Source organism: Sinocyclocheilus rhinocerous, unplaced genomic scaffold (genome assembly GCF_001515625.1).
Source record: "Sinocyclocheilus rhinocerous isolate Xijiao unplaced genomic scaffold, SAMN03320098_v1.1 scaffold374, whole genome shotgun sequence".
Taxonomy (NCBI): Eukaryota; Metazoa; Chordata; class Actinopteri; order Cypriniformes; family Cyprinidae; genus Sinocyclocheilus; species Sinocyclocheilus rhinocerous.
In genome coordinates this window covers 395,775-421,474 of record NW_015628519.1, presented here as the reverse complement: position 1 = coordinate 421,474, position 25,700 = coordinate 395,775, and the positions used below count along the sequence as shown (strand labels likewise).

General features: G+C 38.4%; 1 protein-coding gene across 1 annotated transcript in view; it reads right to left on the bottom strand.

Moving 5' to 3' along the window:
* LOC107737876 (netrin receptor UNC5D-like) overlaps positions 1-25,700 on the bottom strand; it is a 206,349-nt gene that overhangs the window by 47,126 nt on the left and 133,523 nt on the right. Inside the window, exons 2-5 of the mRNA XM_016549517.1 lie at positions 23,684-23,884; positions 9,976-10,119; positions 8,968-9,071; positions 2,021-2,201 (exon numbers count right to left, since the gene is read on the bottom strand). Coding sequence (XP_016405003.1) covers positions 2,021-2,201; positions 8,968-9,071; positions 9,976-10,119; positions 23,684-23,884 — 630 coding nt within the window. The remainder of the gene's footprint in view (positions 1-2,020; positions 2,202-8,967; positions 9,072-9,975; positions 10,120-23,683; positions 23,885-25,700) is intronic.

Genomic DNA, 25,700 nt, shown 5'->3' with positions numbered 1-25,700 from the left:
TGTGGGGGCGTGTTAGAACGATCCGTTTTAGGTAGGCGTGGTTGACTCTTAACTTTTATAAAGAATATCTCTTTGGATTTGAGACTTTAGTCTTTGCAACTTTACAGATCTTCTTTATGCACCAAGAGCTTGTAACACTCCAAAGAGAAAGGAAAAATTTTAATCGCATCATATGACCCCTTTAAAGACGCGGCGCGTCTGTGGAGTGCGTGTCATGGGAAACAATGTGCTCAGTAATTAAAGAGGCAGGGCGGCGTTTCTGTTATTTGGTTTGTGACATCCTTTACGGGAAAAGCCGGCGCAAGGCTGCTCACAGCACTTGGTCACGTGTCGCACCAGAACCGTTTTCGGAACCGAAACTTAGAAATTGCTCACGGTTCCGGTTCTTTTAAAAAAACAGATCGGTTCCCAACCCTAGCTGGGAGTCATGTTAAATTGTAGATGCTACGCTAGCTGCTAAACGTTAATTGCGGATCAGTCAGCTAGCGCTCAATCAGCGCTGCCTGCTTCTGACAGCTGATGTCAAAGCTTTTCAGTGTGTTTAAATCAAGCCTCTGAAACTGCCAGCTTTAGCCTTCATCTGTGACTGACTCTCAGAAGCCATGCAGAGGGAGAGAGAGTGCGCTATATTACCTTACCATCAAAATATTGAGGATAAAACACTAGGAGACCATGTCAATTAGGCTAATGGAGCCTGAACCGTGGCAATGCTGGCCACACAGGGAGCGTTAGAATCATTAACTCATTATATGTGTTGACAAAAATAGATAATCGAACCCATACCAGGCGTCTAAGTGATGGCCTCATGCAGACACAGGTCTGGAGAAATGATGAAACGGTGTATTTCTACATTACGTCTCGTTTGATGAATTATTGGGGATTTGAAAAACGAGGATGCTGTGTCACGGGTCGTGGCGGGATGGTGATTTATAGGTGATCGTTTTTTGTAAACTGTTCGAGTGAAGGTCGGTGTAGGTGACTAAATGGATGGGCGGCGCCATTCTGCAGCATGCCAAACTTTCACATATTGTGATCTGCAGTAACTCTTGTGAGATCCAGATGTTTCAATGCAACTTTTCTGGCACTTGCACTCAAAAGGATGAGATAAAGCTTGTTTCCTTCCCTAGCATTTAAGGAATCTGTAGCTCTCATACCCCATTAATACATTTGCTTATTCCAATGTCCATCATCACTGGCATTTTTGTCACTGTTATTTGTAATTCTGCTTGTTTGTGTTTGCACATTCCGGACAGACTGTCAGCCTGTGTATTGGGGATTTTTTCAGCCACTCTTTTTACAGTTTAAATCGTTACATCAGTAGCTGGTTACGAGTAAGTGATTCATTCATTTAAAAGATTCATTCAAAAATGCTGATTCATTCAGGAACAATACAAGTGACTTCCTTTATGGGTGAGTATTTTTAAAACAGAATTTGAGTGAATGATTTGAGGACTCGATCATACAGAGTCACTTGTTTTGTTCCTGAATTAATCATTGTTTCTAAACAAAACAGTTGTGAATGATTTAATGACTCATTCATAAATACTTATTTTGTTTCTGAATTAGTGTTTTAGGTTACACTGTGACATAGGTGGCAACAAGTGTCCGGACTGTAGGATTCACACTGAGTCAATGATTCATTCATTCAAATGATTCAATCAAAACACTGATTCATTCAGAAACAATATTGAGTTTTTATGAGTGAGTCACTGAATGATTCAATCAGCGTTTTTAAAACAAAGTGTTTTAGTAAATAATTTGATCACTTGCTTATAAAGACAGCCACTTGTTTTGTTCATGAATAAATCAGTGTTTCTGTATAAACTGGTTGTGAATGATTTAGTGACTCATCCATAAAGATAGTCACTTGTTTTATTCCTTAATGAATAAAATCAGCTGTGGATGATTCATGTAAACTAAAGAAAGAGTCACAGAAAAAAAACTTTTAGAGTAAAGTGTACTAAATAGCAAACCAAAATCCTATTTTAATGATAATGATATTCAAAACATGTTTCCATACCAAACACTATGACTGTTGCTGTGGCGCTACGTCTTCTAGCAACAATGTTGCTGGCCAGGCAGGTGTAGTTTCCAGAGTCAGACAGCCTTGCTTCATTGATAATCAAGTTGTGGTCGGCTCGAGTGTCGATATTGATGTCTACAAGAGAACTCACCAGCTCTTCATTCTTCAACCACTCAACCTAGAAAAAAACAGGCAGATTTGACAGCTTAAAACCAGCCTTTGTGAGTAAATCCAGATGTTTTAATGAAAGTTTATGGTCAATCCAACCAGCAGAGAAGCAATGCAACTGCGAGGCCACAAGCAAAAAGCAGCCCCCTCTCCTGGAACCAATCTACATTTTTCACGAGGAGGCTATAGAGTAAATGTTTTTCGCCAACCTTTTCTCGAACTTCTCAACCAGCATGAGACAGTTCCTGACAGCCTATCTGAAGCAAACATCGCCCCCACATCAGCTCAGCCAATTAAATCCAAGATACATTGTCAAATAAGACACCAGCCATATCAATGCAACAGCAAGAATTTCAAAATGACCTCTGTGTGACCTATCACAGACTGACAGCACAAAAAAAGCATGTTCCGCAGCAGACGTTTGCTTTTTTTTTTAGATCACGTTCAAACCCATCAACCTTGATCGGGTCACAGGTCACAGCTCATCCAAAGACCTCATGCCAGTTTGAGGCGACTGCAAGGTCAAGTCCAGCCGAGTGTTATTTATTCAGCTCTGATGTTTGACGGTCTGATTCATTAGGATTTACAAACGTAGCAATGGCATGACGACGCGCCCTCCTCGCATGGCTGATCGTGTAAATTGCAATCGTTTGCCAACAGCCGCTAGTTCTAAGTCGGTCCAGAGAGGCGGCAGCAGTCGTCAGGGCATGGGGACGTGGGTTGATTTATGTCACTGCGTGTTTGCAGATTAAAAACACAGCACGCCCCTTGGGAATCTCTGTTTATGTGTAAAGTTCTCGCCCTCTGCGCTCGAACACCACGGCAGCAAACACGCACGTGGGGCGAGCAAAATTGCTCAACTCTCTCTCTAAGGCCTTAAAGAATAATGAAGGGAGGAAAATCAATATATCACCCATCAGATTGTCATGTGTGAGAGATTTCTCTCTCTCTTTCTCATCTTCGTGATGGCCGGAGAGAACTCTTTCATCATATGCTTTTAATTTCACTCTTTTCTCCGTTCCAGTCCAGAGCTCCCAGAACGGCGGTGACTGTATCGGTCCTCTCTTTTTCTCTCTCTCTCCCCTTCTCTTGCCTTTCCCTCCATTCTGTGTTTACGGTTGGACCGCAAAAGCTAATCAAGTCATGTTGCTTCTTTGACTTCATAATGCTTATTCGCTCTAGTTGAAAAACATCACAGATCTATTAGTAACAGTATATATATATATATATATATACATACACACACACACACACACAATGCACAAATGTCAGAGAACTATCCTCATGAACATGAAACATTAATGACAGTCTCTAAAGCATATACCTACTAAAAATAGCAAATACTTCATTACCATAAATTTTTGTGCAGATAGATAATTTATGTTTGATAAATCTTTATACAGTTTTTGATACAGTATTTGAAAATTCGGTTAAAGTTCATTTATTACATTGACACATTTAAATATTTTCATACATTATAAAATTTATTACATTTATTACATAAAATTTATTCTTTTTTTAATCTATGAAAAAATGGTAAATTATAAAAGTATAAAGATAAATTCTGCTGTTTATTGAGAGTTTCATACCCATTTAATTGGTAAACTGACAAATCAGAATGATTTGTTTCCATTATAAATGTGTCTGCGATATGGAGAAAAAAAAACTGTGAATAATGCAACAGGTAAAAAAAGACTTTTTAAAATCAAGCTAAAATATGAAGTTATTGAACAACCTCAAAACAAGCTAAAGACTGAAAAACATCAAGGTCATATATAAAATGAAGTTAGAAATTGGATAGGGGCTTTTCATTAAATTAGAAATGTGTTTTATTGTTCATAGTCTGTAGATGGCACTGCATGATTTGCTCCTTTTGTTTACTAGACTGACAAGTGTTGAGTTAGTGAATGGAAAGATTATACTGAGCAGTTAATTATTAAGACTATTATAAGATATCAGTAGGAGATCATCTGTGTACAGGAGCATAATTATCAGCAAAAAAAAAATCTCAACCCTTAAATGATAAAACCTAATTCAATCATTTATTGGTTTACTAAGTATTAATATTAATTTACATATCTTTTTAAACTACCTCACGGACTCAAGTTCATTTAACCCTGTGTTCCCAGATCAAATACACCAAAAAAGCCTGTATTTTACCTCCAAAAACCCTCTCATGAGGATCCATATTACTTATCTAAACTCTTTCTTTTTCATTCTAATTATTTCCCTATCTGAGACCTAATCTAAAGCTTTTCCTCTATCAATGCCTCCATCTCCCTTCTAAGAGTCTGTTGGGGAGAAATTCCCTCTTGTTCTGTACGAGTGTGTGTGTGTTTTGTTTTCAAATCGCAGGCTGTTTCTGGGTCTGCTGTGGGCCTCTGGGGGGGAAGCGTTGGGTTGGAGGGAGATGGAGGAGATGAACACTGAGGGACAGATTCAAATGGGTGTGATAAGCCTCCGGCCAGGGAACAGAGGAAATGAATTTGCTTAATTAGCACATTTGTTCCAATTAAAGGCCCATGAATGCGGACCACCACAATGCCATGCCCACCAACTAAGACCCTCAAAGGACAATACAGATAACCTCTGATGTCACGCTAATTGAACCCCTTTCCAAATATCCTTTGAAGGCACAGACCAGCATTACATTGTTTATACAGGCCTGCGGGAGTTTCCAAGGACACGACAGCTCCGAGAGCCCATAGGGCATCGGGACTGCCTGCGAATCTTAAAGATATAATCTGAGATCACATTCTAAAGATGGAGGTTAATAGTTTGAGAAATTCATAGAAAAAAAAAAGAAACTGTAAAATATTCTGCTTGAGCTGTACACTGGTCAACTAATCAGTGAACACTGGTTGGTTCACAAAAGTTTTAATTAGCTCACTCATATACAGTATACATCCTATATACTGCATGGGAGCTTCTTCATTTATGGCCACTTTTAACCTTGTGTACTTTCAGAAAATAAACTCTCTTCAAGTTCTTTTTAGTTTAATTAGTCTGAGAATTCTTACAATGCCAGTTCCAGCACATCTTAAATGATGTACTATGTTTAGTAACATTCTGTGGTGGAAAAACCATGATGGAAAATACAGTTCATATATTTGAATATAAATATAATATATATATACTGTATAATATATTTGAAATAAAATGGCCATCTCCATTGTCTTGCTAGGGCTACATTCATAGCTATTTTATCTATCCTACATACATTAAAAAAATTAAAAATTAAATAAAATAAATTATTTTACACTGATTGCCTAATTGAGATACACTGTAAATGACGCATGATGCAAATATGATATTTACCTTGTGTTTATTTACATCACACATTCCATATTTCTCATCTAGATGGTTGTCTCCTTGGAAACAAAAATATTTGCAAAAAAATAAAAAAAATAAAATAAAAACAATTTTTCCAACAATACATATTCAAATGGTTTATGATTATTTCTCTTTTCGGATCATACTTTTAAACATGTAATAAGTCATATTATTATTATAGATTTTCAGATTTTGAAAAGATTAAATAAATGAAATGAAATGTTACCATCATTTACTCACCCTCATGTTGTTCAAACCTGTATGACTTTGTATGATTATGATTTTTTTTTTCTGTGAAAAATCTTTTATTTTGCAATGAATGTCAAAAAGATCCAGTGTTGTTTTGGACCCCATTACCTTTTATTATGTGGTCAAAAACAGTTGAAACATTGTTTAAAATATCTTCTTTTGTGTTCCACAGAAGAAATTGTTTAAAAGTAGTGTAAAAATAAATAGTGTAAAACAAAATCAATACATAATTTTTTGACAAGTAGTTAAATAAATGATGAAGGTAGCTGATCCTTATTTTTTTTTAAATGAAATTTGCTAGTTTTGATTTAAAACAACTACAACATATAACCACACTAAACACAACAACAACAAAAAAAAAACCTGTGATGTGAATGCATAGATCAATTTGTTACATACTAGTTAACTAAGTTACATACTAGTCAGAACATTCTAAGATATCTTTAAAAAGTCTCTAAACTCACAACACAGTAACTTCTAAAAAATCGCTAATACATCAGTAAACTCATATGCTAATGCTACAATCATTTACATGTTAAATACTTGTTTAAATGATTACATTTTAACATCTAAAATGTTTTTTTGGTTGAAAGTACATACCATTTCATTCCAAGTAAAATAGACTAAAATGTATTAACATGTTGATATTGACTACATTTTTGTCAAGAAAAAACTTTGACTAAGACAAATTTTTTAAAAAGTGTGACAAACTTTCCGGGTGGCTATGTCCAAAAAACAGGCTCATTCTCAACACTGAATCTGGCATGTCCCTAACAGGTCAATCCAATTAGCCCTGAAAAGGATACAACACCTCATAACATCGTCATTCTGGGCAAAAATCACCCTTTAGATTTACATTCATTTAGTCGGAAAGTGAAAGTGACAAGAAGGCAATTACAAAAGGAGGTCTAGTCCGGGTTTGTTCCATCCTACTCAATTAAGTTCCAGTTTCATTAATGTCCCTTTGCATCACTTTGCTTCAATCAAGTCCACGGCCCCTTACAAACGCTATGGTGACTTTCACCGAATCGCATTAAAGAAATGAACTTTCCAAATCCAACTGCACTATTTCGGATGTGAGGATAGAACAGGCCGGATGTGTCCTTCCTTCTCATTCTACTCTTGACAGCGCGGACCGTGCCATGTTTATTTCTGAATAATTAAATTTTAAGCACTTTAAATGACTTTGGTTCATCAGACTGAATGATTAATTGCGTCGCTGGATGAGGATTGTGAAGTTAATATGGGCTTAATGATCGGTCGGGTCTCTCAAAGTTATTGAGAGCCTTTTTTTCTCCCATCTTAGCTGTGAGTAATCTGTATGAACTTTACTTTGACAGTTAATATCGCACTTTCATTTCCTTGTTGGTGTAATTGTTTTAATTATGTTACGTTCATTATTCGACAGGGATGATCTTATAGCTCCAGGGAAATGATATTTTCTAAACAGGTTTCCATTCAAGCGGGGAACAAACAAAGGACAAGGATGACATATGCCAGAATAAACAATGACAAAATTGTTACGAGCTTGTGACCTTTCGCAAATGTCTTTAGAAAAAAGAAAAAAACTCAAATACAAGCGATTTAATCAAGTTTTCACGTTTCACTGCCAGAATCGAGAGCAAAATAATTAACCTGCGTGAAGCGCAGAGGTGGCGTGTCAGCCGTGACCTGCCAACGCTCTCCGAGCCCTTGATCAATTTCCAGTCTCAGCCATACTTGTGTCCCGTCCAAAGATGGTATCAGCCAGCCAACGGGGGAGCCATCTTGGCTCATATGTCTACCGGTGGCAGAGTTCTTCGGCTTGACCTTTAGACTTTGAGCAGCAATGATTACAGAGGGAGCGTTCAGCTGCCAACCTGTAATCTCCAGCGACAAACCCTTCTGGCACAGAGACCTCTGGACCCGGATCTTGGCTCCGTCTCAAACATCGCCTAAGCCTGACTATCCTTTTCAGCAGCAGCACCATGTTGGCTCTGGTAACTATTGATTAGCTGTAGTGATGGTGCAGTCTGCTTCCCTCCAGATCACAGACGGCAGCTCACCATACAGCCATTTTGGATCCGTTTCCAACATGACAGATGGCAAGAGTTGATATGTTTTTTTTTTTTTAAAGCTGATGTTGAAATGCGGTGGCCTAGTTTAAGTATTGCTTGTTCTGAAACTACTACAAAGAACACAGAGTGACATAAAAAACAAAACAAAAAAACAAGGAATCTGTCAGCAGCCTCAGAGAGGCAGACGCAGCGGTATCACTTATCATCTCACTAGAATGTGGGGGATGATAATAATATGACACTGGGTTTATGAGAAGCAATTGCCAGTTTGATTTCCACTAAGCACATGGATATCCTCCTAAGCCTGTCACAAAACTCTGTAGGAGGTTCGATATTATACACTTGGAGTCACTGAGATGAACCTGAGAGCGGTTTCTCAGAACATTCCTTTGACACTCACAGAATTCAGTATCACTTCTTGCTGCAAACTAGAATGCAGATTCCAAAGTTATGGATGGATAGATAGATAGCCCAACTGCTGCTTCACACTGCAGCCCTGTTCCCAGGAGAATGAGTTTTCTTAGGACAGTGGACAGCAGTTCAGAGGGTTAGGATGGGATTTGCTCTGCATTATTCAAAGTCTGTGTTCATCTCTGAACTGGCTTTCATGCATATAAAAGAAAAGGCCTTGCGAGTGACCCCGCAAGTGGAAGACGAGGTAACACAAACTGTCCATTTGAGCTAAATCTTTTATCTCTTGCTGGATCTGAGCAGCATGGGGCAGTTCTTGTTTCGGAAAACACATATTATTCAGGACATACTGTATATAAGGAAAAAATATAGATGGAAAGGAGAAAGTTCTTAAAAGAGACACAAACATCCCCTAAGTTAATGTAATGAGAAGGTGCTTGCTAAAAAAAACAAACAAAAAAATCAACAGACACATGTAAATGCACTGCAGATCCTGCGCTGAGCATGCAAATGCACTTTTGAATATATCATCGTTCCAGAACCCCGACTACGGTAATGATAATGCACACACTGTGTACTTACGGTACTCGCTCGTAAATACAACTCCACTCATTCCTAATTCACAGGGAAGCACGCTCATCAAATGCCTATAAGGCAAGACACAAACATTCAATAGATTGAACACTCACACATCCAGACAGGTAGAGGGAGCTGTGACCCACTCACCTCAGCTGCAGGCACTCCCTCGGGTGGGCGGCAGTGGAGAACGATCATGCCATTGATCGGCACCTCCATCCCCTGCGGTTCCTGTTCGAAGTTCTTCCGTAGGTCTATATGGAAACACAAAGGACACTGGTAGCATGTAGCTTCTACATTACTAGCAAAATCAAGTAGATATTTTTTGTTAAAAACAATTTGAATGATAATTCCAATGTGATTCAATATTAACATATTCTTCCTCCCAGTACAACTAAAAGTAAGGCCTAAACTGATACGTCATACATAAATGTTAAGGCAAACAATTTTAGCATCTCACTAATGGCATTAGCATAAAATGGCTTCTACAGTCAAATTCTCTTATAGTTCAACTAATGTCATGAGCTAATAGGGTTCAAATAATGGCATTTTTAAGGGTGGTACTATCCGGTGTAACTGAAAAGAAAAAGAAAATAAAAAACATTAGAAAGAATGTTAATTTGAAAAAAAAGAAAAAAAAAGGTAATTGAAATAATTAGAAATGTAAAGTTTAATACAAATTAAAACTAAATAAAAATATTTCTAAAATTACAATTACAATGAAAATTTGAAAAAAAAAAGCTAATTCAAAATGTTAATTAATACCATAATTATATTGCCTGATGAAGAGCCTGCATCCTCAAAACGTCAGCTGTGTGATGGTCTGTTATTACATTTTTTTTTGGAGCCTAGGTGTGCCAACTTTGTCTGTTTTCATTACCATAATTGTATATAAATAATAATAAAATAATTCTGGCTTTATCTAATTATGTTTGCAGTAGCACAAGAGTTTGCGAAACCTATTTAAAAAGTAATTTCCAGTATTTTTGCAATTCCATTTTGTGCTGTTGTAAAACCTAGCTATTTCGTATAAATATTAAAATTATATATATATATATATATATATATGTGTGTGTGTGTGTGTGTGTGTGTGTGTGTAAACTAAGAATTCAAAAGTGGAAAGTTATTTATGAGAAAGCAGGTTATGATTATACTGACATGCAATGCGGACGGTGGCTTTGCGACTCTTGGAGGTGCCCAGATGACTCCAGGCCACACACAGACACCAGTAGTCCTCTGGTCCGTGGAAGTCCTCCACCTGCTGTCTGGACACATTTATCATCACTTCACGGATCTTCAGCCCTGCATGAAAAGGAAAAATGGAAGGGCTAAGACCAAAAAAAAAAAAGAGAGACACGATCCACATTTTATAAGGGCTACAGTCTTTGCAAATCAGTACTAACTAAAGGTAGCGATGCTATAAACTTAACTGCATTTTGCAGCAGCTCAGCTGTTCCCAAAACAATGCAGCGTTTCCAGTAATGAGCTACTGTTGCCAAAAGCAGCAGTGTAGCCTGTTTAAATTTTTTATATCACAATGTTTGCACAGTGAACTGAATAATCAAAAGCGTTCTAAACGTTTCTCTCTCTCTTACGATTCACTGATTCAAGGCTCTGTGAGACATTTTTGAAGCAAAATATTTAGTTAGACTGTTGTTCACCCCTATTTTTGACTAAATGATTTTCTAGCTTTATCTGTGCATTGTCTACATTTTTCTATGCACATTTAATGTCACTCTAATTGAGATTCCCAATGTTTTTGTCCCTTTTACAGTACATACGGATCTGATTGATTCATAAAAATAAATCATCAAATAGTATACATTTAAATGTAATTGAACTCTAAGCTACAAAAAGCTTACTGCATGAAAAGTTTAAAAGTAGCTTTAAATGGAGTTAAACAAATAGCAGACACTAAAATTAAAAGCCAGTTAAGCCATATTCCCTCAGAGGGCTGGTGCTCCAAATAAACAGCGCTGCTTTTACCACACATCTATCGTAATGCTCTAATGTTCATTTGCTTCTAATTCCAATATTGCATAAGACCATTTGGGCCTAGTTTGTGTTTAATGAACTTACCAAACCCTTGTGGTTCTTGCAAGAACCACGACCAGGTAGTAACAGATTAAATATCGTAAATGGTATGAGTCAGAAAGCAGGATTATGGGAATTATGAAAGAATAATGCACATCTTCCTATAGAGAATATGAGGGACCTCTCCAACCATGCTGCTCTCTTCCCAGGCTGCTGTATATAATGTATTCTTCCTGTCATAAGCCTAATTTTAGTACTGTTGTCGTGCCGACCAAACATTAAATTATGCAGGTGGCGTTTGAGGTGGTGGATTACGCTCTTCTCACAGCCAATGCCCAGAAAGCTTTGCAAAACGCAACCAAAATATACGAGCCAGGGCAACGGTGAGTGTCGAGCCAAAAGAGAGACCCGAAATATGAGAGCGAGTTAATGGTTACAAAAGTGAAAACAGTTTTAAATGAAACCGCACTGTGAATTAGAGACACAATTATGTTAAGGGTTAGCGGAGGGAGAATTACGACTATGAAACTCTGTCGCAGAAGGCAGCGTTAATGCGAGCCTCCGTGCGGGTCTCTGTGGGTGTATTTGCTCTGCTGAGAGAAAATGAGACTCATCTTTAATGATATTAAGGTAAGCAATGGAAAATCAATTCAAAATTGCTCAGTCCGAGAAGCACGCTTGGCTGTGAGATATGAGCAGAGAGACGGAGAGGATTTTAAATGAAAAGGGTATTGCTAAATAAAGGGAGACTGAGTCAGGTCAGGACTCTAAGCATCTATAATCCTTTAAATCTGAATGATTATCTTTCAAACAGGCCTGTGGGGAACAGAACAAAACTGACAGAACAGAAACTGAGCTTCCTGTGCCAAAAGGAAGAGAAAAGACACCCTCAGTTAAGCATACCAGCTCTAGATACCAGCCCAATACAATTCCCCTGCTGAATGTTGCGATGGAGAGCTGTATATTCACAGAATAATGTGACGTGTTGAAAATATATGGCCTGCAATGAAGGCTCCTGTGGATAATATGAAATGAAAATACTTGTTTAGCTGCATTCAGGGTTATACATGCTGGAAATGAGACCTCTAAGTGACTTGGCAAAATAACCTGTAGAGATCAAGGAGGTCTTTAATACCAGGAGAATAATGCCTGTTCATTCCCATTTATCTCAATGGCAGTTGCTTGGCAATGCTCAACCATCTTTGCTCATGGTCTCTCAGTTCTGCTGTCAGGATGCTTTGAGCCAATCACTTCAAGCTGTAAATGTCATGTGAATACTTCTTTTAGTACTTTTAACTACACAGATTTCTGTGTAGTTATATTTTATAATATATTAAAATAGAAAACAGGTATTTATTCTTTGTTTTTGTTTTTTATCCGAAGAGACAGATATATAGAGATAAAATGAAATATAAAAAGAGATATACAGATAAAGTACAGAATCATAGCCTGTAAGAAATATTTATGGCTGGTACATTTTCTCAATTCATTGCTATTGGCAAGAAGATATGTACACACCACCTCAGATACAGATTCTGTCGCATCCAATTTCGCCCCCGGGGATGCAGCCAAGAAACTGGAACCTTCCAGCGCTCGTCCACAGATACTCGGAGGAATCGAGACGCCCAAGCCAAGTTTGGAACTAAACAACAAGAAGCTTGAGTGTGTGACTGCTCGGACAAAGTGCTGCCACCGAGGAAACTGTTTCACTGGAGGCACCGTTGACTTTAAATAAACCATATAAATCATCATTTCAGGCCCCGGACAGAGACAGAGTGTGTGTGTACAGACAAAGGAAAGTAGAAAACAGTAAAGCATGACTAACGATTATGAATGTGTGGCATATGGAGAGCGCTGGAGTTGATGCCAGTGTTGTGTGTGGCCTTAAAGGAAGCACATAGACCCTGGCATATGTGATAGTAAACCCATTGTTTCTGATGCATCCATTAGAGTAGATTAGGGATGTAACGGTATGAAAATTTCATATCACGATTATAGTGACCAAAGTTATCACGATTATCAATATTATCACGGTTTTGTTAAAATTAGATGAAAACGTTCAAAAAGAACTGATACACACACCGAAAACATTTCAATAAGTTTTATATTTGAAAATCAACAAACAACAAATACAATTAGCAGCTATATGCACTTTTAACAACCACATTGTATGCTGCTTCTGCGTCAGACTGATGCTGGCTGGACAGGATTTACCGCGAGTTTTCAAAAGCGCGATAATCAAACACGGTTTTGATGATAATTAAATTTTAAACGGTAATACTAACCGTCAGGGCATTTTAGCGTGATTTATCGTGAAACCGGTAATCGTTCCATCCCTAGAGTAGATAGAAGAAAATCTCACACAAACCAACCAAATGTGACATCCTGTCATGGCTGCCAAAGACCTTAAGGCCATGGATTAACTACGAAGCCCAGATACACATCTATGGCGCTTCCAAAACCCTGTTGTATTAGTCTCTGGAGTGGTTCTGATGCACACTTGGCTTCTTGTGAGAGTTTTGGTTATTCTTTTCGTATTGTGCATATAAACACACAGACATCTTGTATTCCTGAACTTGCGCCAAGCCCTGTGCCAACTATGAACTGCTGAAATGTCTGAGCATCCATCAGGAACGGAGCTCTTTCGCATCCTGTGCTGGTTCTAAGTGGAATTCTGCTTCTCGTGATTACATGCATCGCTGGGAACGTCTTATTTGATTAGTTCATGCAATATTAAAAACATTATGTTTGACAAGCAGTCAGGCTTACGCAATGTCAACGTTTCAGTGCTCTCAATGTTCAATGTTCTCTGGAAATTATGATAGTAAGAGAGTTGTTTTCGGCTCAACTATGTTGTTACATATTATATATATATATATTACGTACACACATTCAGGATTATTACATATTCTTTTCTGTAAAAAAATGAATATTTAAGCACAAGTTTTTCTGCATATGTTGTATTATAGTCTGAAATAATTTTTTCATTAAAATACTGCTGAAAGTTACATAGATTTTTGAGAATTAAATCAAGAAGTAAATATTACATAAATTCTGTAGTTTCATAACATAAGTAAAGTAATATGTAAAGTTTGGTTCATATATAGTAATTAGAAGTTATAATTGTTATACCAAAATGCTGAAAAACATTTGTTGTTAATTAAATGGAGATGAAAAACACATCTAATGCATATGTAAACTGCAAAAAAAAAAATAAAAAAAATAAAAAATGAAAATGAAATGTTTTAATAATCAAAAGTAAATTAATAAAAGGAATAAATTATAAATAAAAGATCAAATATTCTAAATATATATATAGTATAGTACATATAGTATAGAGTGTGTGTGTGTGTATATATACATATACACACACACACATATATATACACACACACACACACTCTCTATACTATATGTACTATACTATAGATAGATCTATAAAATTACGCTACTATTATACTGTGGTTGACCTTGAAAAGAACCAAGCTTCCATCCAAGAGAGAAAAAATCCACTTCCTCATTTTCCCCTCTTTTCTTCATCCTCTAATTCCTGGTCCCAACACATTCATGTATTCCTTCTCTGCTTTCCAAGCAGGCTCTCGTCTTCATCCCTGCTGTACTTTTCACGCCAGATTCAGAGTTGGAGGGCCCCTAGTCTCTGAGAGAGTCAGTGGCGGCTTTGCTCGCCCATAGTCCTCATCCCTCTTTTCCTTTCTTTTCCTGTTCCAGCATTTGGAGACTGGTGTGTGTGTGTGTGTGTGTGTGTGTGTGTCGGTGCTGGGATCTGGCTTGTGGCTTGCTGCTGAGTGGCAGTGGAGAGTTCTGGGAGAGATTTGGAGAACCAAATCGGCGTCTCACAACAGTAACAATGTCTCAGTGTCTGGATCTGCACGTCCAGTGATGCCACGTCCAAAGTGTCCTCGCTCTGCCAGGGCTTGGCAGAGATCAACAGATCTGATCCCTCTCCTAGTGCTGGCAGCCGTCGGGCTGCAGCTGTGTGTTTGCGTGTGTGAATATTGTCCGACTGTTGGCTTTGAGCTCTTTAAGCAGTCGGAGGTCTGTGCCATCCCTGTGAGCCTTCTGATCCTGTAGACACACAGTGTGTATGCGAGTTTATAGGGCCACTTCAAGGATTAAAAACCACAGTTGACAGCATGGACGAATGATGTTTATCAGTGCCACATCTGGGAAAGTGTTTCAAATTGCATAACAGCCGTATTTGTGTGACGTGACTATGGATGAAACGGTTACCAGTTTGACAATAAACCAAGATAAAATTACCAACAGTTAGTGCAGCTTTATATTTTAATTATCCTTAAAATCATATTTGATTAGCGTGATTTGTTTTAAATTTTAGCCGTTTTATTATTTTTTAAAATAATTTTCTAAGGTCACGCACACACTGTAAAGTTTCAGGAGTGACAACCCCATTTAAATACATAAGTGAATCCCCTGAATTATAGTTTTGTGACAATGTATGGGGTGTTCATTTCCGATTTTGTTGCTGATTTGAAATATGTAAATTAATTGCAAGTTCAGCAAGTTCTTGAGATTTCAGGATTTCCCCATTCATAGATAGAACTTGGGCTTTTTTGTTTAAGTTTAGAAGTGTTGTCATGTCCACTTATTATATGTGACACTTAGTAAATGTCTTTGGGCTTGTTGTTTGTGCTCAGCTCATAAAGTGATCCAGTTAGGTTTCTATATTTTATTATGGGGTTCTTCTTCTTCTTTTTTAAGATATGGCAACACTAATGAGTCAAAACATACCCTGTGATTTCTTGCACTGCACATACAGAAAAGACTAGTTTAAATATGTAATTAATGACTGTTTAGTTTGGTTTTGTACACACTGCATAGAATTTCTGCAAATGCAGAATTTTTCAAGAGTTATTTCGGATGTAGAATGCTGTTGTTACTCACGTACATTACCTAACTATGTGTGTATAAACCAGGATTAAGCACTAAGAAGTGAACTGACAACCACATGTGGTCTAAAATTATGCGAAAACTATGTGAACATGTTATGTTGGGAGTCACCCAACCAACATTTTTTGTTCATGTTAATGTTATTATTGAATGTTCATGAAAACAATAAGTGCTGCTAATTTTATTTGTTGGTTTTCTATATAAGGCTTGGTGAAATGATTACAGTGTGTGTATCAGTATTTTTTTAACATTTCCAGCACATTTTAACAATACCGTTATGATATTTATAAACTGTGATCATTTTGTTCACTATAATCATAACACTGGAGTGACGTAACACTAAAAAAGTGCTAAAAGCTCTTTTAGACAGTCTGAGCATGTTAGGTAGTGTCTTGACTGACACTTGAGTGCAACTGCTAATCCTGAATCAAAGCCTTTTGTTAACAAGTCTGTGAGAAGTCTAAACAGTTACTGTTCATAATCCTGGATTGCAGCTACAGCTTCTTTTTGCTGTTGTTCGTACGTTCATGTATAGCTCATTCAGCCCTGAGGATTCGTAAGGGCATGCATCTTCTTTTCCCTTCCTCCATCTCTTTCAAACTCCCTCTCCTCTGTTTTTCTCCAGCTTCTTTGTCCTTCCTGGATCTCAATGCATCTTGTCTTATGTCGGTCTTTCTCTGTTGGCGGTAGATGATATAGCACAGCAGGCTAGCTGTGATCTTAATGCAGAATGCTGGACGTCGATCCCTCTTGCAGTCGCCAAACAGCAGGTGAGGACCATCTCACCCTCCATCTCTTGCTGTGTCCCTGTTTCCCTCCTTCTGTAGTTGCCTTCCAAGTGTCTTCTCTTATCTATCTCCTGTTTACCCATCAGCCCACTGGATATTCACCATACAGTGACCTTTTAAAGAGACTGTTCACCCAAAAATTTTTAATTCTGATATCATTTACTCACCCTGATGTCGATCCAAACCTATTCGGCTTTCTTTTTTAGATGGAACACAAAAGCAGATTTGCGCTGCTCTTTTTAAAATACTTTTAAGCTCTGAAAAGGTTTTTATGACCTTTAAAACCAATAATCAAAATATGCTGTGTGAACATTCTTCAAAACATCTTCTTTTGTGTTTCACTGAAGAAAGTGTGTCATATAGGACGTGAAGCAACATAACGTTTCATTTTTGAGCGAACTACTCCTTTAACTCTTTTCCTCCTTCTTGCATCCTCTCATCCTATTCCCCATAAATCTCTTTAATGTCACCCTTTTTTTCTTGCATTTCTCCCTCACCCTCCATCCTTCTCTGCCATCCCCCAATTCGACTCCCTAAATCTCTCCTTTGGCAGATCTCTATCGTTATTGCGCTCCTAATAAATCTCTCCTCCTCTCTCTTTTCTTTTTTGCTCTCAGTCTGTCTATCTTTCTTTCTCTGTGGTAGTAGGATCAGAGGCTTTAGCCGTTGATCTGTATTGATCAGTGAGCAGTGGGGTTATACTGCTCTGGCTTACTGTTGCTCTGCACTGCCCTGCCCTCCTGCTCTCTTCCAGCCCATATCCATAGCCTTGGCAACAGGCTAAGCTTTGGCCGGTGAGGCACTTCCTGTGGCGTCTAAAAGAAAATTTCATTCTTTTTCTTTTTTTTTTCTTTTTTTAGATATCAAGGCCTACACACACACACAGTTTCAGCTCTTGGCTAAAATAGGTATAATGATGTGGAGTTTTATTAAAGGTTTACCCAACTGAATCACTCAATCTGTTACGGTCCAGGTGTGTGGAGGCAGGCAGGATGACGAGGACGACAAGGATTCAAATAAGGATGTTTAATGTAGAGACAACAAGGCAGATACGGGTACATGAGACACACACACTCAGGGTAACATTCACAATAACCGACAAACTAGACTACAGGAGGCAGGAACTAATATAGGGTGGATAACGAGGGGCAGACAGGTGAGCACAATCAAGGTAATTAACTAATAATGAGGACAGGAACAACCAAATAAGGACACAGGGGCGTTACATTACTCCCCCCTCCCGGAAGGTGCGTCCTCGCACCGTAGAAACAGAGGGAGGGGCGGAGGGGGACTAGGAGGAGGACAAAGCAGTGGATGTGAGATGGTGACAGGGGAAGGCAACAGGCTGGCAGGCAAAGCAGACAGGTGGAGCGATACGGGTAGATGAGACACACACACTCAGGGTAACATTCACAATAACCGACAAACTAGACTACAGGAGGCAGGAACTAATATAGGGTGGATAACGAGGGGCAGACAGGTGAGCACAATCAAGGTAATTAACTAATAATGAGGACAGGAACAACCAAATAAGGACACAGGGGCGTTACACAATCTTATTTGTGAAAAGGAGCAACTGGTTCATAAAGAATTGAATCACTCTTTTGAGTCAGTTCTTTTAAATTCAACTCAGTCATACTACCTTTCGCTTAACTACCCTGAATAAACAGCTTTTTTAGAGGAAACAGCTTATCATTTAATGAATTGACATCCTATCTGCTAATCTTCAACATGTTTTACACTAAACAATACTTTTAGATTGAACTATTTTTAGAGGTTACACTGAAAAAATGGCGCTTTATAAGAGAAGTCACTGACTTTTTGTGACAGGTGGGATTCAGCTTGTGGCACTTCTCATTCATTCCTATGGTATCTGTAAATGGCGACTGAGTGTCACACAACTCTGACTGAAATTCAGTGACGTCAAGGCTGTAATGTGATTAGTTATTAAGGCACACATGATCCAAGTTGACCGTTACGCTTTCTCCAATAGTAAGTAATACAAACCCTCTCTTCTCCCAATAGTAAGACAATCCCTGACTGTAACAGGATCAATGAATCAGTAAATGAAACAATTCAACTTCTGAATCTAGAATGAATTAGTCCAATTTGAGAATGACTCAGTCTGATTCATAACAGATTGTTCAGTCTGATTTTTCACCTGATTCAACTAGTTCACCAAAAAAACCTGACTCAAAAGTGAGTGATTCATGAAATGATTCATTCATTGACCCAAGTTCAACTCACTTATTCATACAGGAAAAAAACAGCAGTTGTGTAGTAAATAATCACAAAATTTAAAATTGAACTCGAGAACCGCTGTAACTGAATCAATAAATCAATGAGTTGAACAATTCAACTTCCAATTCTAGAATAGTCTGATTCATTAACAAATTGTTCAGTCTGATTTGTAAAGATTTATTTTTTGGCGTTTTTGCCTTTATTCTGATAGGACCGTAGTAATGACAGGAAGCGAAGTGGGAGAGAGAGGGAGGTGGGACCGGAAAGGTCCACGAGCCAGGATTCGAACTCAGGACGCCCATAGCGCAAAGGCGCTATATGGTGGCACACTGCACACAAGGCTATTGGTGCTGATGTTCAGTCTGATCTGTGAACCAAATCAATTGGTTCCTTAAAAAGAACTGATTCAAAGGAATCATTTGTTCACTGATCTGTTTATAAGAGAAGTCACTGACTTTTTGTGACAGGTGGGATTCAGCTTGTGGCACTTCTCATTCATTCCTATGGTATCTGTAAATGGCGACTGAGTGTCACACAACTCTGACTGAAATTCAGTGACGTCAAGGCTGTAATGTGATTAGTTATTAAGGCACACATGATCCAAGTTGACCGTTACGCTTTCTCCAATAGTAAGTAATACAAACCCTCTCTTCTCCCAATAGTAAGACAATCCCTGACTGTAACAGGATCAATGAATCAGTAAATGAAACAATTCAACTTCTGAATCTAGAATGAATTAGTCCAATTTGAGAATGACTCAGTCTGATTCATAACAGATTGTTCAGTCTGATTTTTCACCTGATTCAACTAGTTCACCAAAAAAACCTGACTCAAAAGTGAGTGATTCATGAAATGATTCATTCATTGACCCAAGTTCAACTCACTTATTCATACAGGAAAAAAACAGCAGTTGTGTAGTAAATAATCACAAAATTTAAAATTGAACTCGAGAACCGCTGTAACTGAATCAATAAATCAATGAGTTGAACAATTCAACTTCCAATTCTAGAATAGTCTGATTCATTAACAAATTGTTCAGTCTGATTTGTAAAGATTTATTTTTTGGCGTTTTTGCCTTTATTCTGATAGGACCGTAGTAATGACAGGAAGCGAAGTGGGAGAGAGAGGGAGGTGGGACCGGAAAGGTCCACGAGCCAGGATTCGAACTCAGGACGCCCATAGCGCAAAGGCGCTATATGGTGGCACACTGCACACAAGGCTATTGGTGCTGATGTTCAGTCTGATCTGTGAACCAAATCAATTGGTTCCTTAAAAAGAACTGATTCAAAGGAATCATTTGTTCACTGATCTGGTTGCCAACTTCAACCCACCGATAGCTGTTCTTGAGCTGACAACTCAATTGAGGGGAAGTTATCAGAGAATAAGGGCATAATTTTGGTCTGTTATACACAAAGCTGTCATGCAACTTTAACAGACTTGGAATACAGCAGCCAACTGGTAAGTAATGACAGAATTTGCATTTTTGGGTGAACAATTCCTAATCATTTGCTATCAATTGTAGCCATGATGATTATCACCCCTGGCAACACGAGCAACTGACACCTCACAGGACAGACGCTGCAGCTCACAGAGCCCTATCAAATACATTTTCATGAAGCGCCAGCACAAAAGCCTCATAATTATAAAACAAACCAGCACATTTTATCAAGCACAGGTGCACAAATGTGTGATAATGCACTGGATGCACACACTCGCACTCTCATCACAACTGAATTATGAATCATTGACCACACAGTGAACCACCAACGCCTGAGGTGTGTCTGCAAGGTCACACACCTGAGCCCCCATTGACATGCAGACGTTCTTTAGACATCACCCTAGGAAAACACTCTTCCAAATGGGCCTTTATACTATAGCGTTTTCAATTCAATGCAACCCCCCCATTTTTTTATGTTCCACAGAAGAAAGAGACAGGTCATACAGGTTTGGGATGACATGAGGGTTAGTAAATGATGACAGAATTTTCATTTTTGGGAAACCTATCCCTATGACATCTCTATATTTAAAATGCAATTGTAGTACCAGATTTTAAAGCTCATGTTTATAATACAACAGTGTTGCATTAGTAGCATACAGAGCTGTGAATGTTGCTGGGAGGTGATTATACTGTCCTGCTGGTGCGTGATTCTGTTCATATGCCAGAGAATCGCAGTGGTGTCCAGTCCTGTTAGCCAGCTCTGCTGTGACTGTGTGTTTGGCCACAGGAAGGAAACAGAGCTGGCTAATTCTGAAACAGACCTGCAAGCTGGCCGCTCTTCCTGACGGCGTTCATCAAACATGAGGCGGTAAAGCCGGAGCTTTCCTTTTACGTCTCTATTAATGCCTGCGATTCTTTGTTCTGGAATCAGAGCCAAACACAAATGCATAAAATGATACAAACAAACAAACCTTGGGTGATATTTACAGTGCAGTAAACGACACTGTTTCATGGTCCAGCGCTGGTGCAACTGATTCACATACTAAAGCTGTTTTTACTAACATCAGGCAGATAGAATTGGATTATTTATGTGTATATGTACGTCTGTAAGACACCGTCTGTCTGCATCAACCTCGTCCTGTCCTGCAGTGCGGTTTTACAGTCTTTACCAGTCTTCACAAAAGTGCACCATTTCAAAAGTACTGACAGATTTACCAACCATCCATCCGTGAGCGATTCCATTCAGCCCAGCAGGACAAATAATCCAAGCAGGCACGCAGGCAGTCCAAGGACACCGCGGCTCCTGCTCTCCGAGTTTGATTTATCGGCTTTGCCGCCGGAGAGATGCGATCGGTGCGTATCTGTGCTGGACTGAGGGAGCCCGGTCTTAATCAACGGAGCCTCACAGATGTACAGAGATGATTAGGCAGTCCAACAACCCGCTGAGACTCAATGGTCAATGCCGGGCATGGATAGAAGATCTCTGTAAGTGTGCTAAGAGGAAGCTGAGATAGCAAGCTGGGCGCATGCAACATCACATTTGAGGTGGATGTTTATTTTAGCAGATGATCCGAGATCAGCCTTGAGGCTTTCAGCGTGTGAGCTGATGTTACTTAGATTTGTAAGCAGTAGGTTCTTTCTACTTTACAATGGGGTGGTGTGGCCTAGTGGTTAAAGATCTAGGATGATAACCAAAAGGCTGTAGGCTTGAGCCCCACAAGGGCTAATCTATAAGCACTACTGTGCCTGCGGCAAGTCACTTAAAGCCATGTAGCTCCAGGGAGATTGTCCTTATTATAAGTGCACCATAAGACCTGTTTCAGCAAAAATGTAGCATAATTACAACAGCAAGCTCTATGAAGAAAATTAAGTGATTTATAAGTTCCCACATACGTAGAGTATTTTCTTTTAAATTAAAGTCAAATAAGGTAGATTTTTGAGAATTATTATAAACTTGATCATCTTGAAATCTAATTTATCACCACATTTTCATCCAAATAATAATTTCTCAACACAGAACAGAGGCCAAATCCCCAAGTGTAGCAACAAAATACTCCAAACATGACAATGCACAATATGTGCCCTAATGACAGTAATAACAAACTTTGAGTTGTTTGCAAACACACTTTCACATATACAGGTCATTAATTGGTTTCAGAACAGATTCTCTTTGCATCTCTCATGAAGCAAAAAATCAACAGCATTTACTCTGCTTATTGACTATGCTGGTATGAATGAATATCTATCCACATACACTACCATTTAAAAGTTTGAGTAAAATACAGTACAAACATTAATATCGTAAAATATTTAATTTAAAATAACAGTTTTCTATTTGAATGTTTCAGATGTAATTTGTTCATATGATGGCAAATCTTTCAGTCTTCGGTATCACATTTCTGGAAAAAAATATCCTTACTATTACTATTTAAACAGATGAAAACAGCTGCTTAATATTTTCAGGATTCTTTGATTAATAGAAAGTTCAAAAGAACAGCATCTATTTAAAAAGGAAATCTTTTGTGACATTATAAATGCCTTTAATGTCATTATTGATCATTTCAGTGCTTACTTAAATAAAAGTATTAATGTCTTTCAATATAAATAAATAAGTAAAAGTACTCACCCCAAACCTTTCAACAGTAGTATATTTCTGATCTCATTCATAACCGTCCTTTCAATTAATCAATAACATTGACTGAAGCACCTCACATCAAGTGTGAAATATCCACATTGATACTCTAAACTCTCCACCGGAAGTAAATAACTTCCTGTCTATCATCTGGCATAAGCAGCTTGAGGATTTCGTCCTCACTAGCAGTCTATTTTAAAGCTTTCAATACAGGTAGCATTCAAAATCTGTCAAATTTTCAGCTGCTAACAGTTGTCCCTTTTATCAATAACAGATAAAGATGAAAGAAATAAGTACAAATGGTAAAAACAAGCCTGAAATGAGCCAGGCCTCTTTTCAAACGTTTTTGAATATAAAGCAGCAATTCACGCATGGGTCAAGTACTGATCCGACGGGGGGGGGGGTTATTATTTCACTAGGTTGCATCACTAGATCAGTCCTTTCAGCTGTCAGAATCTGCACCAGCAAACACTAAATGCAACAATCAGTCTCTTTCAAGCTCTAACAGATAGCACACTATGGTTGATGGAGAGTGAACTGAAAGATGAAAGCTGCGAGAAGTTGAGCCGAACGTCTGCTGCTGTAGAATTTGACATTCTGGACACCACTCTCCCATCAGGCACTGCTGGATGTTTGTGTTTGACAGACAGAAATTTAGTATTGCATCTTTTGCTCACCAATAGTTCCTCTGAACAAACAAACTCATCTACATCTTAGATGGCCTGAGGGTGAGTAAATTTCAGCAAATTTTAATTTTGGGGCGAAATATTACTTTAAAGAGAAGGACAGCACATGCATATTTACCCGTTCCTAGTTCAGTGTGCTCCAAAGAAGTGTGTTGGTTCTGATGGACCCATTCCCCATTGCATTTAAAGAAGATCTGGAGGGCGGGCCGTGCACGGCAACGTAGCTTGATGGGGTTGCTTTTGACAATGTATGCATCATCGGGCTCCTGCAGGAAGTGAGGCAGCGTTCCAGACATCGCTGAGAGACCATCACGTGACCCTGCAACAAAAATTCAGGAGTTATACGTCGGCTCTAGAAGAAAAGTCGCGGTTTCATTCAACACGAAGCAAAAACGTCTAACCGGCCAAATCCGCTCGACTGACAGCTACCTATCTGCGAGTTCCTATAATCAGACACATCAGCTAGGGCTCCCTGACAGCAAGCTTACTCACTTCTTTAACTGGCCTGTCAATCACTTTCAAAAGCGCTCTCGGGTTGGATGACGTTTTCAAACGAGCACCATATGAGCCGGTGACACTGAGAGATAAAGTGAAAATTGCCCTAAAGCAGCTGAAGGTGCCTGCAGATGATTTCAGCACCATGGACAGCAGCCAGTAGATACTCAATAGTACAAGCATTTTCAGGACCACTGACAGCTCCTCTGGGCTCTGTGGCTTCACATTAAATCAGGCATTATATGCAGGTGTTTGCTCTGTTCCAAAAACCAGTGAGCTGCTAATGGAGGCAACATTTTAAGGCAAAGCATTATGCTTGCCAACACAAAGGCTGTTCCAAAAGGTGGGTAACTTAATTACGCTGCCTCTGAAAATACCTTATTTTAGACTGTTCTAAGGCAGCACCACATGTGTCCATGCATCTCACATTCACTGTAATGATCTCAGTAGAAATATAAACTTATGATGGAGGATGAAGTGATAAAAATGTTGAATATAAATACTCTTCGCAAACCCTGGGATGACAAATTGTAGGTTAATTTAAAAAGGAACACAAACACATTTCTGATTTGTGTTGATGAGGGAGTGCCTATAGCCAGTGGATAGGACTGTGTATAAGACAAAAAAGTTTGGAAAAAAGATTTGAAGCAGGCACAGTAATATGGAGGCACTGTGCATAGTCACAGTTGTGCTTATGGGTATTTTTCAGCCACTAGATGGTAATTATACCTGAGTTAATCCACAAAAGGCACATTTACTTTGTGACAGTTGAGTCAGGATCTGTGAGCATTTGCTATCACAGCAAGAGCTGGACTAGACAGATTTTGTGGAATCCCGAGTAAAGCTCATATCATATCTATTTGATATGCAAAAAGAAAAAGACTGTTAGTCTGTTAGTCATATCAGGTCCATTAAATAATAATAAAGTTTTTTATTTAAACTATGTACTATGTATTAGGAAATTAGTTAATTAAAATCGGATTAAAATTATTTAAAATGAATTAAAAATGTAAAAATTATTGAAATGAATTCAAATCAACTAAATGATTATTAAATGTATTTTTTGTTGTTAGTTCATGTTAACTAATGTAGTTACCTAAGGTAAACATATGTAACCTTATTGTAAAGTGTTACCAATATTTTTTTTTTCACATCTTTACATAATTCATGATCATGCTAAAATAAAACTAAAATTTTATATAAAACAACCAAAACATACTGTAACAAACACAAAAATAAATGTGTCCTGAAGTGTTTCTCTTCTCTTTCTCTCTCTCACAAAATTTTCTGTAACTCTCCACTGTATCTGTCAAATAAAGCATCAAAAGCCCAAAAAGAAAATATAAGTACTGTAAATCTATAATACCCTAGCTATTAAAAAACGGAAAACTGTTCTGACATACCCCATGAAATCGACCACATGCGGGTGTGAAATTCTATTTCACACAGGGATATTTGGAGGAAGATTTAGGGTCTAAAAGTGTCTTGTGGATAAAAGAGCCACACAAGAGTGACAGGAGCTGAAATATCCACAGTGATTCAAAGCACACAGTGATTTAAAGCACTCCTCTCCCTCGCTCTTCACGTTTCTCTCGTGCTCACTCTCCATTTCTCTTTCTGTCACTGCATGTGTACACACA